The sequence below is a fragment of the Psammomys obesus genome, unplaced genomic scaffold (genome assembly GCF_907164565.1).
Source record: "Psammomys obesus unplaced genomic scaffold, mPsaObe1.curated_primary_1811, whole genome shotgun sequence".
NCBI lineage: Eukaryota > Metazoa > Chordata > Mammalia > Rodentia > Muridae > Psammomys > Psammomys obesus.
The window spans coordinates 7228397-7241365 of NW_026586816.1; the positions used below are offsets into that span (position 1 = coordinate 7228397).

General features: G+C 43.2%; 1 protein-coding gene across 3 annotated transcripts in view; it reads left to right on the plus strand.

Moving 5' to 3' along the window:
* Kif16b (kinesin family member 16B) overlaps positions 1-12969 on the plus strand; it is a 284108-nt gene that overhangs the window by 218139 nt on the left and 53000 nt on the right. For all 3 annotated transcript variants that reach the window (XM_055602579.1, XM_055602581.1, XM_055602580.1), the window contains one exon: positions 10480-10569. In XM_055602579.1, coding sequence (XP_055458554.1) covers positions 10480-10569 — 90 coding nt within the window. The remainder of the gene's footprint in view (positions 1-10479; positions 10570-12969) is intronic.

A 12969-nucleotide genomic window follows, 5' to 3' on the forward strand; every position in this document is an offset into this window, starting at 1 on the left:
AAAGACTAATAAGAAGGAAAAATCAAAACAAAACAAAATGAAAAAAAAAAAAGTCTACATTAAAAATTATTTCTGGCATGGGGCCTGCCCTGCAGTATAGCTGATATACCCATGACAGTCCATTAAAAAAAAAAAAAAAAAAAAAATTTTTCTCTTTACCAGCAAGTATCATTGATTGCAAAGAGCTTATTGTTTAGGGTGAGACCCCGTGTTCGCTTGTCATTGCTGGAATCCCGTCTAACTCGAACCTGTGCACGTCTTAGACGTTCAGCAGTAGTCTCTGTGAGTTCACGTTTACATCAGTCCTGTTGTGTCTGCAAAGTACTGTTTCCTTGTAGTCATCCTTCGCTTCTGGCTCTCATAATCTTTTTTTTTCCTTTTCTATAGAGATCCCTGAGGCTTGGAGGGGGGGGGGGGGTTATGAGGAAGATATCTCACTTAGGACTGGGTGAGGAGCAGCCCTGTCTGAGGCCCGAGCATTGTGCTCTTGACCTGTGTTGTTCTCCTTGTTTCATGGGTTTATCATGAGTCTGTGTCACAGCTGAAATGCTGAGGCCTGAAAGAATTCAGCTAACATTATGCAGCTAGTCAAGTCATGAAGCTGAAGTTGGGAAGAGTCTGTTCATGCATAGCCTTGCATTCTCCATCCTCCAGTGATGGCTGGTAGCTTACATTCTCACTGAGCCTCTCAATATCTAGTTAATTTAAAGGAAATAGTGCATGGGCTGTCACCTTTGCCATTTGCTGTACTTTGAAAGTGGAATCATTTCCCCATTCGTCACCTGCATTTCTCAAGTCCTAGAAGAGCCTTTGTCAGAATGACCTTTAGTTTGAATCCCCAGGACTTTATACATTTTATCAAGTTTACCTTGAATCTACCATATAAGGCAAGTATGCTAAAATATGCAGTATTATCTCCTATTTTGAAGATGCTGACATTGAACCATGAAGCAGTTATTCGTGGTTATTCAAGAAGACTGGGTTTGTGCCAGCTAGAAAGTACCATTTGCTTTAGAACCACTTGGTAGCTGTCTATAATATAGGTCCTTGAGTCATTTTCATGATGACATAGATTCAACCAAGCTCAAGTGTCTAGGGCACTTTCTGTACTTGTCCATAGAACATCTATGCAGAAGGACTTCCTGCCTTCTGGAGAATATGAAAGCAGAAGGATCTAAATTTGCCTGGGACTCTGATTCAGGAACCTCCATTCTCCAAGCTCCATCTACTTCCCACCATATTATCAGCACTGGGATTAGAATTGGACTCCTTTTTGCTTGCATATTGTCTGAGAGAACACTGTCTGAGGCCCAGCCTCTTTATTCAAGTGTCTTGAGATGGGATTTCAGCAGCTGCCTCAACTGCCAGCTTGTTCAACTGAGCTAAGCCTGCTTAGTTCAGGAATTCCTTATGCAGTCAGAAATGAGACATATGGCAGCTTGGTTTGTTTGTTTGTTTGTTTGTTTTTCCTCCAGAACTCTTAGATGCCCAGTGACACTGTCCTCTCCCTGTGTAGCGACCAGGCTGCAAAGACTGTCTCTTTTTTAGGCACACTAGAAAGAGAAATAAGTAAATAACACTAACTGTCCTTGAGGGAGCCAGAGACGTGCTGCTGTGTATGCTGAGAAAATTACTTTAAAACCCAGACACTGTTCTCAGCACAGCGTGGCCTTTCCTCTGCTTCCTAGGATCCCTTTCCAGCAATAACTGCTGCCATTCACCAAGTCTAGGAATGCAGCCCCTGACCACTGTCTTGGCTTTTATTTCCAAGCTGATAGTGAAGGGCAAGGACTCTTAAAATTAACCAAATCTACCCTTCAAAGGCCATTTAGAGATGGATTCTAAATCCACCTAAATCCATGCTTTGGCTTCTTCCTGTGTCCTTTCGGGCCTCATACCCACCTGCTTTTATCTCAATCCCCAATTTATGTCCTTATTAGAGCAGTGCAGTGTTCTTGTAACTGAAATATGACAAATGACAGTTTCTTGCTTTACTCTATAATTCTTTGCCCTCTTCCTTATCTCCCCAAAAGCCTGCTTACCAAAAACTGCACAGTTGATTTGTTGATAATTCAGAAAAGGACAAAGATGTAGGTCATTCTACTGCCTTCAGAGAGAGAAGGAACTAGAAAATATAGTCCAAATGTAATTTATTGGAAAGAACCTCTGTGTGTTAAGTGAGGAGATAATTATCTTCATAATTCACTTACTACTTAACAAATGCTTATGTGCAGGTGCTAGTTTTTAAACTGTTTTATTTGCGTTCTTAATGCCCCTGCCTCTCTTCCACTAACCCCCCAACCAGTAGGTGAGAAAGAAGCAGGGGTGGGGGGAACTGGGTGGAGTTCTCTTTAGCTACTTGCAGCTGTCCAGTTGTGTGGGGCAATACCAATCTCAGTCATCAGGCTATGCAGCAGCCCAGCAAACCAGCAACGCCAGACAGCAAACGCAGCAGCAGAACAAGGCAGCAGCAGCCTTCTTTCTTCTCAAAGCATCCTGCGAAGCGTCCTCTCTCTCGGAGCATCCCTCAAAGTCTCCTTGGAGCCTCTCTTGGCTCTGGTATTTATACCTTCTCAGAGTTCTCAATTAAATTATCTCCAGATGGCAAAGACCATGCCCCTTTCCAAGCCACAGGAGGCTGTTACCAGCTGTGCATAAACTAAAAGCAGCTCTACATCCTACACTTGGGATTAAAACAAAAACATAACATAACTGAGTTTTTAAAGAAACCAAAACTTCCAATACATGTGTGGGTTTTGTAATGTATACAAACTTACACATCCTCCCTGGTTGCATTAAGAAATGGATGTACAGAAAAGATGAAAAGGATTCACACAGCAGCAGAAGTGTGGGAAAGAAACATGCACAGAAATAGAACAACAGAAATAGGAGGCTCGTGGAAAGTAGTCAGGAAAATGTCAGGGTGGAGTTGAATTGTTATTCCTTTGAGAGGGATGGGTGGATTTAATGAATGAAGGGATAGGAAAGGTGCTGTAGGCAGTAGGAACACTGGCTTCTGATAGACACAAGTGACGTATTGATGACAGAATATAGTAGAATCTGAGGTTCACTTTAGGGGGCTAATCAAGAGTAAGAATGGCAGAAGGGGGTCCTGAAGCCTCTGGACTATCAGCCGTATCATTTTAAGAGACACTAGAAGGATGCTGTGGGAATTATTATTGAGTGACTTCAGTCATTCTAGAAAATCAAAAGAAAAAAGGGGCGGGGGTTGTTGGAGACTGAAAAACCAGAATATTTAAGATGTTCATCACAGAAAATGTAGCTTGAAAAGATTCCCAAAGTGGAGTGATGGTGCCAAGCTGAAATAGCCTGTATTTCTTTCTAGCTATGAACAGAAAGGACAGCATGGTCTTCGTGATGTAGGGAGGGATTCCGACGGGTCCCACTATTAGGCTGAGGGATCCAGAAATTTTGAGGTGCTGGTTTGTGGGGTCAGGAAAACTGATCCAAGTCGAGCCCTGGCCTCCAGGGTGGGTGATCCTCTAAAGAGGAGCCCAGCAGGAGGCTGCAGTGGCCATGGCCAGCAGCTTCAGCAGCTTCAGGCATTTGTGCCCACTGGAAATCATAACACATTGCTCTTTTGGTCCTTTTTGACAGATATGGTGGTGCTGGAGGTAGATGTGAATGAAGAGAAATGGGGTAGCAACTGTGTTCAATACAGGATATTTCTGTGCTTACTGGGGTGTTGGCCTCAGTTAATACTCTTGGCTAGTTCTTTTTGCAGCAGTTGCCTGAAGAGATTTTAATTAAACCTAAGGTACTGATGTGTATTTCTCCACAGATCCATACTTTCAGAATATATTTCATGTTTTACATAAGACACTGAGTCTAATTAGTGAATTAGATTCTGTCATCTTGGGAATAGTGAGACCTTCATGAATTTATTATTTTCTGGCGTCAGCTTAGGATAGTTAATAGCACCTTTTTGTTGTTGTTATTTTTAATATCCTGGGAATGAAACGCAGGGCCTTGTACATGCCATGTAAGTGATCTACCACTGAGCTACATTCCCAACACTTGTAAATACTTGTAATCATAAGTACCTAACAGAGGGGAAAATTACTGAACAGGGTAGCCAGTAGGACTATTTATATTTCTTCATAAAGTATACCATTCATTAAGTATCCTTATTATGTACTGTATCACACCAACAGAAGTAGTAATATAAAGAGAACATATATAGTAAAATAAGTATAAATCAGGTCCAGTTGCTTCTTCATATACAGTGTGGGCTGCCTTGACCAGAAGCTTAGAGATGTTACGGCCTCATGTTCTGTGGTGTGAGATGCTGACGAAGCCCAACACTGGTGCACATGTCCACAGAGTGGGGATGTATTTAAGGTCTTCACAGGTGTATTTAGGATTTGTGTTTAATGTGTATATTAAGGATCCCTTAAGTGGGGGCTAGTTAGAGCCTCTTTCTTTGGATGACAAACGGTTTCTGCTGCTCCCCACACAGATGGTCTTGCACCAGCAAATGTTACTGATGACAGATCTTCAAATGGACAGTCCCTAACCCAGCAAAATAAGTATAGGAGCTAACTTTGTGGGAAGCATTCAGTTGAGAATTGTTTGTGTGTGACTGTAGTCCATTGCATGGGCATACTTATGGTGTTGAGTTGTACTTAGTCATTTTCCAGCTCGCAAAAGATGGATCTGTATCAGCAGAGCCATTCTGCAAGGGAGAAGTAATGAATGTGCTACTCAGAAGTCTGCAGTAATGATGCCTTGCTTCTCCGTGAGAAAGGAAATAATTGACTGCTTAGGTCTGATTTATCTATTTGCTGACCTGCTGTCCCTCCCTTCATGATCAAACTTTTGTTCTATGCCCAATTTTAATTTAGAGCTAATTGGGACTTCAGTTTGTATTTTGCATTTCTGTATTTTTTTTTTTCTAAACTTTACATGAGATAGGCTTCAGCCCTCAGCGTAATGTCTCTCCATCAAAGAGAGGGCTTTGACTGTGTTCCTGCAGAGATGTCACACATTGTCACACAGGGCCTTTCTCCTTCCTGAGACAATTGCTAATGAGTGTCACTCCACATCAGCTTTGTCTCCACCTTGTTTACATGTTGCTAGACAAAGCCAGGCTTAAATAAATGAGATGGGAAGCTTGACCCTTGCCTGTCCTTCTCTGTAACTTACACTCAGAAAAAAGTATCATGAAATTTGTAAAGAATTTTAAAATCTCTATATGCCTCCCTATCCACTTGAGTTAGACATCTACAGAGAATGCACCATATTCTCAGTGTAGTTGAAAATAAAAGGACCTGCTGTTGTGATTGTCCACAGAGACCTGATGAGCTATAGCTGCAGTCATCAGAGCAGGGCAATTGCGGGCGCTGCTCCAGCCGTCCCCTCCAGCAGTCCCTGTCCTTCCTTCTGAATGCTCAGCAGGGCCTGAGTCCCACCTGTTTGAAAACCAAGTAACTCCATGTAAATTGCAGGTGCCCAGTGTAAGTTTCCTGATTATCACTGTCTCACCCCAAATGCTTCCAAAGGCAGATGGCTACTCCTTAGAAGACTTGAAACTTTGTAGAATAAAGAGTTGCGTAATTAATTGCATAAATTAGTTAATGTAACATTAACTGTGTGATTAGTATCTGGGATGTGTGCTTTGACCGTGATGGGAACTAAATGGTAAGGAGGCAGGGGGAGTTAAGTAATTCCTCTGGGGAGGGAAGAATGAGAGGATATCATGGAGGGGGTAGCTGTGGTGGAAAGCCCACCTTGAAACTCAGGAGAACCTTCTTGCTAGGGAAAGTCGTATTGGTCCCATGAGACCGTTCAGAAGCTCCGCATAAACATGCCATATTTTGTGTTTACAAGCTGTCGGTGGGAGATTTTTTTTCAGCGTGGGGAGCAGCCATTACATGTGTACCACTGAATTATAGACGAGAGGTTCTGGATCCTGGATGAGGGTGTTGAGGCTGTTGGCTGTGTTCTGAGCAGAGGTGTGGGTGAGACTTCTGAATGTACGTTTCTAACAAGTTTCTAAGTGAGGCTTGTGCTTTTAGTTAGTTCATACGGCTTTAGATAATGAACTTTTATACAGGGCAAAAATCACTGACACGTGTATGCTAGCTTATTAAAGTGCTAAGATAGGGGGCAAAAAAATTATCTGTTGCTCAGAATGTGCCAGTAATGGTCCTCACTGTCCAGCCCTCTCTCCACCACTGCCCCTTTTTCTGTGTGAGAGACCAAAACAAGTGTGAGGTGCATGCTGGGCACGCTCTCTACTGCTGCTGTTGTGAGCTGTTAGGATCTCTGCCGAGCGGGATCCTGGCACCCTGGGGTCACAGGCCATAGACAGATCCCCTTGCTGCCTTTATGACCTCCCTAAACCCGGTCTGAACATGAAAGCGTAGGAAAGCGCAGTCATCCCCACACTGGCCCCCTTCCTTCCTTTCACGTGCACATCATGAAAGCATACTGCCTCTGTTAGAAGCACTAAGTACTAAGACCGAGGAAACTGACGAGGGCAGAACTGAAAGTGTTAGAGCTCAACCTTGGGAAGGGATTTCTGGCTTCCTCTTGCCTTCTCCCCATCCTGTGCCCAGTGGCCCTGTGGCTGTCCTGGTGTTCACTGCATGCAGTTGGAGGAGGTAGAATCCTTGAGGAAGGCCCTGTTCCGGGGCTGCTGTGAGAAGGAGCAGTGACACCAGAGCCGTGATATGCCGTTCCTCTCGCCAGAGTCAAGCAGTGGTTAGGTGTCAGGCTGCGAAAGCCACAGAGGAAGAAAGTATAGGCCAAGGTACCCCAGGCTCAGTGCACAGTTCCTGTCGCCCAGGTTTTATTTGAACTTTAAGAGGATTTTTCTCCCTGGAGAAATTTTTGAACTGTATATGCTGTTTTAAAGTCAGTAAGCAGTGGAGGACATTACAGACAATTCTGTCTTAGGGCTTGGTCTTCAGCTGGTCTTTAGGACGCCTCCTATTTGTCACATGCGCTTCTAAGGGGCTGTGACACACAGAATGAAAGAATAGCTTTCCTGGAACTCACACTTCAGTGGGGAAGAAAAGCCAAAACCAAGATAACTATAGGCCATATTTGTTTGTTACGCTAATTACAAAAAAAGAAAGGAGAAAGTCAAGGAGGGAGGGAGGTGCAATTTTAGGTAGAAAATGATATCATTAACTGTGGCTTCTGAGCAGACTTGAAAGAAACAAGGTAACTGCTCACGTGGATGTTGGGAACGCAAACGTTTCTAAAAGAGAATGAAGCACACAGGTCCTGAGGCCACACCTGCAGTGTGCACGTCTGCTATTTTCCGGGGAAGCCTGGAGTCTGGAGGTGTTTTAGATGAGCCCAAGGAGAAGATAGACCACGTCAGGGAAAGAGCTGGAGCTTGTACCTCAGGAGAGTGGGATGTCATGGGCTGGTAATTTGAGCAAAGAAATGGCCTCAGCTGGCAGAGTTCAACAAGACCCCTTTGACAAAAGAATGAAAGGAATGAGGAGGAGGAGGCAAGCACAATCAAGTGACCGACATTAAAATCTGTTAAAAATAATTAGAAATTGTGGACCTGGTGAGAAATGGACAGGTTCCTGTTCTGAATAGTTAAACTAAAGGGTTTGACTGATTACATGTAAGGTGTGAGAAAAAGGAACATTGAGCATGACACCGTGGTTTGAAACTGAATGGACAGAATGATATTAACTGGAACAGGGGGAGGGGTAAGATTTGCTGATGGTTGATTTTAGCAAATGTGCCCAGCTGAGCTTGAGGTTCATTTTGGGCATCTATATAAGCAGTAGGATATATGAGTCTAGGTTTGGCAGGAGATGAGCGTCTGGAAAGTCCTCGCATGTAAGTTTGAGCAGTGAGATCACTTAAGGAGAAAGTGCAGGTAGAAAATAAAACATGTTCAAGGATGAATCCTGGTGCAGTTAATGTTTAGAGGTCAAGGAGACAAGGAATCCCTGCAAAGAAAAGTGTAAAGATAAAGGAATAGCAGCCTGGAAGCTAAGTACATGTGAGCAGGAGGCGTGAACCGGTTCTTCTTGGCTCCTTCCCAAAGGTGAAGTGGAGCATGGGCTTTAGCAGTATGGAGGTGGCAGGGAACTCGGTGGAGTCCTATTTTAGTGTGGCTTCAGGAGAAAACCAGAAGAAATAAATCGGTGATGTCATATAAATAAGCCTTTTAAAAGAAGTTTGTTTTAATGGTGAGAATGTGGAGCGCTAGCTGGAAAGGAAGAGGTAGATGGGAGTTTAAGATGGCAGAGTGATAATCTGTTAAATGATTGTAAGGACAGTGTGACAGAGGGAATACACTGGTGTGTTAGACAAGAGGATCAGTGTGTTTCTCTGGAAACAGTGGGTTGCAGCATGTTCCTCTGGACAGTTGGTCTGAACTGGAGTTCTGGAACACTTGCTGCCTGGTGTGGGGACAGGGGAAGCTCAGAACACGTGGTGCAGACCCTGTCAAGAGTGCTAATGCTGTACTCTGGGGCTTTCTGCCTGTGCGGGCGGGCTGTCAGGGCTGTGGTCCAGATGTAAACAGAGGGGACAGATGTCCCTACTGGAGGCTGAGGCGATGGGTGTGCTTGCTGCATTCTGGCGTCCTGAGATCTTGCAGGGGCCCCACTGCGGAACCGAGAGGTCTGATGGAGAGGCTTCCCATGAAGGAGGCCTTAGACTCTCAGTTATGAGAAAAGCATCAGCTTCCCTCAGTGATCTTCTCATGCAGGGCCTCTCCCCGCCTCTGAGACCTCCTACGTCTTCCAACTCACAGATCATAATGTTGTTGCAGTAATGCTCTAGCTTTCCAGGCATCACGGACCACCAGGCATGTGGGAAGATGAAAGGCCTCCTCCATGCTCTAATTTTCCCTTGTGTGCCTGGTTCCTGGCCACCCAAGGCCATGCATTACGCAGTTCTCCATTGCTTCTGTCAGCCTTCCCCTGAACCTCAAGGTCTGCTGAGGATGGATCTGAAGAGGAGAATACCAGCCCGGCTGCCAGGAGCAGTAGTCCCCAGCTTGGTGCCTGGCATACCATAGCAAGCCTCAAAGGCACACCTCAGCTGTGGAGCACCTGCATTGGCACTTCGTTAACAACCCACTTCTTGATTTTTATGGGAATAGCTGTTTGCAGAGAAACCCGTGAGAAGAAACCTGCCATTATTAAAATGTTAATGAAAAAGCAAGTTCAGAAGCACAATAATAAAAATGTACGTCATTGTACAGGCCCCAGGACGGCACATTTGCCAATCTAGAAATGAGTGAATCAGATAATGCTGGGATTCAAGACTCTCTTCCTCCTGAAGCTCCCTACCTGAGCATTCTTTCATTGTGACTTCTTTTCTGCTGATGCCCCGTGGTGTACTACATGTTTGTCTAATGTGCAGGCTAAGATTTTCCACACTTGGTGCCAGCTTAGAATTAGGTCATTTTCTAGGAGCAGAGGGAAGTGCTGGCAAGCCCCAGCACCTTGTTCAGATGTAGGGATGTTAACAGAAAGACAGCTGAGGATGGCTGCCCCACCTCCTCTTGGCCAGGTATGTTGTGTGTGGTTCACAGTGTTAGACAGGAGAATGTCAAGTTGAATTGGAAATGCCTGGGGAACATCCAGAGAAATTTGTCTCTATGCTGGGTTCATGGTCTGGAGCTCTGAGCAGTGGCAAGCAGAGCTGAGAAGCAAGGTTGATGGCGGTGCAGAGCTGTGCCCGTGGAGGCGCCGAGGTTCAGCGGCTGCTGCTGGCTGTTATGCGCTGTGGCTGGCTTTTACCCCAGGAAACCAGGAAGAGCCTTTGGCAGAGGTTCTCTCCCTAGAAATGCAGAACCCACTGCTATGTGTTTGAGGTAGTGAGCACACACACAATGAAGCATTTTCCTTAATTCTCTTTGTCCCTTTTCTTTTTCTCTTCCCCGTTTTCTTTCTCATTCTCCTCTTGTTGTTCTGTTGTGTCCCCTGTGGTGACCATGGTGACCCACATTTTACATGGAATACATTGCTGTACCCAAAAGAATATCCTCTGGGATTCTACCAGCTCAGAGAGCTAAGAGATACTATTTTTCCTGATAACATAACATAATTATGTATGTGGGGGGTTATACCATGCATATATGTGTATATATAATATGATTTGTGTGTATCTGTGAGAGAGAGGGAGGGAGGAGAGATGCACACATGTTCATTGGCATGCATGTAGAGGTCAAAGGACAACTTCCAGGGGTCAGATCTCTTGGGACCTGTTAAGAGGTGCTCTTTTGGCCCTAGCTTTACATAGATGCCACTCATAATAAGATATACAAGACATGGCAGCAGAAGATGCATGTTTAGTAGGACACAGTTACTATTTATAAGTTCTATTTATGCAGCTAGATTAATGTTTTCAGTTGTGGAACATTTTACATGTTAATTATAATTACTTTTAATTTTCAGATTATGTTTTTAAAAGTTTAGTTCCTTTTTTCTTGTAATTAATGCTGACTGGTTTTTGCTTTCTTGCTAATAGATCTCTGTCCTAGATGAGACATGGACTGTATTCAGGCGTTACAGTCGTTTTCGAGAAATGCATAAAACATTGAAGCTAAAGTATGCAGAGGTGAGTTATGAAATCATTATTGCCAATTAAGAGCACTCATTTTATAAAGTAAGTGAGCTGATTGCATTAGCAGCATCCTTTCTCTCTCACTTTCCCAACACTCGGTCCTTCCACCAAATTTTATTTTAGTTACTCTCTGTCAAAGTTACTGTCTTTATTTTGTCATTGTTCTATTTCTGTTGTATAAAATTGATTTTCTGAACACAGATTTTGAAAATAATAGACAGTAACTTATATGTAATTTGAGATGTTCTAATCAATTTATAACCTTTAAACAATAAGATCTTTAAATATAAGTCAGGTGTGGTAGCCCATGCCTTTAATCCCAGCACTCAGGAGGCAGAGGAAGGTGAATCTCTGTGAGTTCAAGGCCAGCCTGGTCTACTAGTGAGTTCTAGAACAGAGAAACCCTGTCTCTAAAAAACAAAAACAAAAAAAGATGTACTAAAATGAAATGGTGATACATTTGCTAGAGTGGATTTATAGCTTTTTCTGATGAAGACTCCTGCTTAGGCCTCTACTTAATCAGAACTCAAGTCATGAGACTTACCTTACCATCAAACAGTGGAGAGAAGGTTGAGAATGACAGGAAATTATGTACAAGCAAGAAATATTGCATAGATTGGATACCCAGAGTATATTGCTACATTGCTACATTAATAATACCCTTTTGGACAAATACTGTATTTTAAAATAAGTTTAAGTAAAGAAAAATGTTGCTAGTCTGAATTGCATTTCCAGGTGTTCACAACGATTTTGCTTCAGCTGGGAGAAGCTGTGTGGAGCTTCTGCTCTGTAGGGATTTCGGGTTGGGCTGGCTACAGACCAGTCCACAGCCCCTTTCCAATTCGTGCACGTCTACCAAGTCCTTTTCCCACCACTGTCTACAAAATGCAAGTGTGTGATCAAACCGGCTTAGAAACGAATTCGGCTCATGTGAATAAGCCAAAATTTTTTTAACATTACCATGGCTTTGCCTTCTCTTAATGATATAAAATGAAAGGGAGCAATTCTTTAAATAGGATGATTGCTTGATTTGCAGTCAAGGTAACCCAGATAACTTTAAGCCATCTTCGAAGTTCTGTTATTCAGCTGCCATACTAGTTATCTTCAAAAGATTGGAGAAGCTTCCCGTATGCATTATATAGTTCGGTATTCTCAAAAGGTTCTGTTCCAGAAATGACCATATCAAGTCATGAAGATTGCTTCTGAGGTTTACCTTCATGTCCCAAATTCCTGTCAACAGTAAAAAGGTCATTGCTGTTCACACACTAAATACACAAAGCAGCGGGATGTTAAAGTATACCCTGCAGCTGATTAGCCTTCTGGTTACCCATCACCACATCAGTTCCTTAGTAATAAGTAGATTTTGCATATGGTATTAGTGTCGCTAAAGTCCCAGAGTAGTAGATCCTGTAGGCGCTGTATTTGAGACAAAAAGATGTGACCTGCATGCAAGTGTGTGTGGCACATGCATGCACCAATTACTCCGTGGTTATTTCATTCCCATTCTTTAGCCAGTTGAACTCACTCTGTATACTGACAGTCCTGAAGCTTCTAATAGAACTATAGCGAACAAGAACACATGTCTTTTCTTACATATCCTAAGTTTTATGGACAGAGAACAAGGAAGAAACAACAGTGCTTGTCTTGAGGAAGGCTATACCGCAGGTGCCATTTTAGTTAAGTGCCCTCCCTCATGTGAAAATATCAGTGAACAGCAGGGAAGATGAAAAGCCATCTCAGGTTTGGGATCTTTGGCCAGAGGAGAGTGGAGAGAGATTCAGAAGAGTTTAAGAAAGGACAAGTGTGTAAGTCTGTTGGTGTTGTTATATCTTAAAGAAGCCTCCACAACAGAAGCCATCCACAAAGATACGACATAAAGGAGGCTTACCTGGCTTGGCATGGCAGAAACTTGGAAGTCAGGGGTTGCCTGGTACCAGGAAAAAGATTTGAACAGAGAGTATTATACGTAAAAATCTTCCTGTGGAGGGGGTGTGTATATAAGCAAGTTACATGTGTTATCTTCACAAGAGGAAAACCAAACTGGCTTTGCTTTTCATTCACAGATCTGTATTTAGCAGCTCCATTGTGAATAACTGTGAATAAGACAGGAACATTGTGGGTTTTCTTTTTTCTTTCTTTCTTTCTTTCTTTCTTTCTTTCTTTCTTTCTTTCTTTCTTTCTTTCTTTCTTTCTTTGTCAGTGGTGATGGGTTTTTTGTTGTTGGGGTTTTTCTGGTTTTTTGTTTGTTTGTTTGGTTGGTTTTTTGTTGTTGTTGTTGTTTTTTGCATTAGAAAGGACTAACAATAAACAGATTCCTGAGGCACTTTCTGACAAGAAGGAGTTCCACAGAGTAAATAAGAGAGGACACCAGCACTGTGACATGAGAGCTGGGCA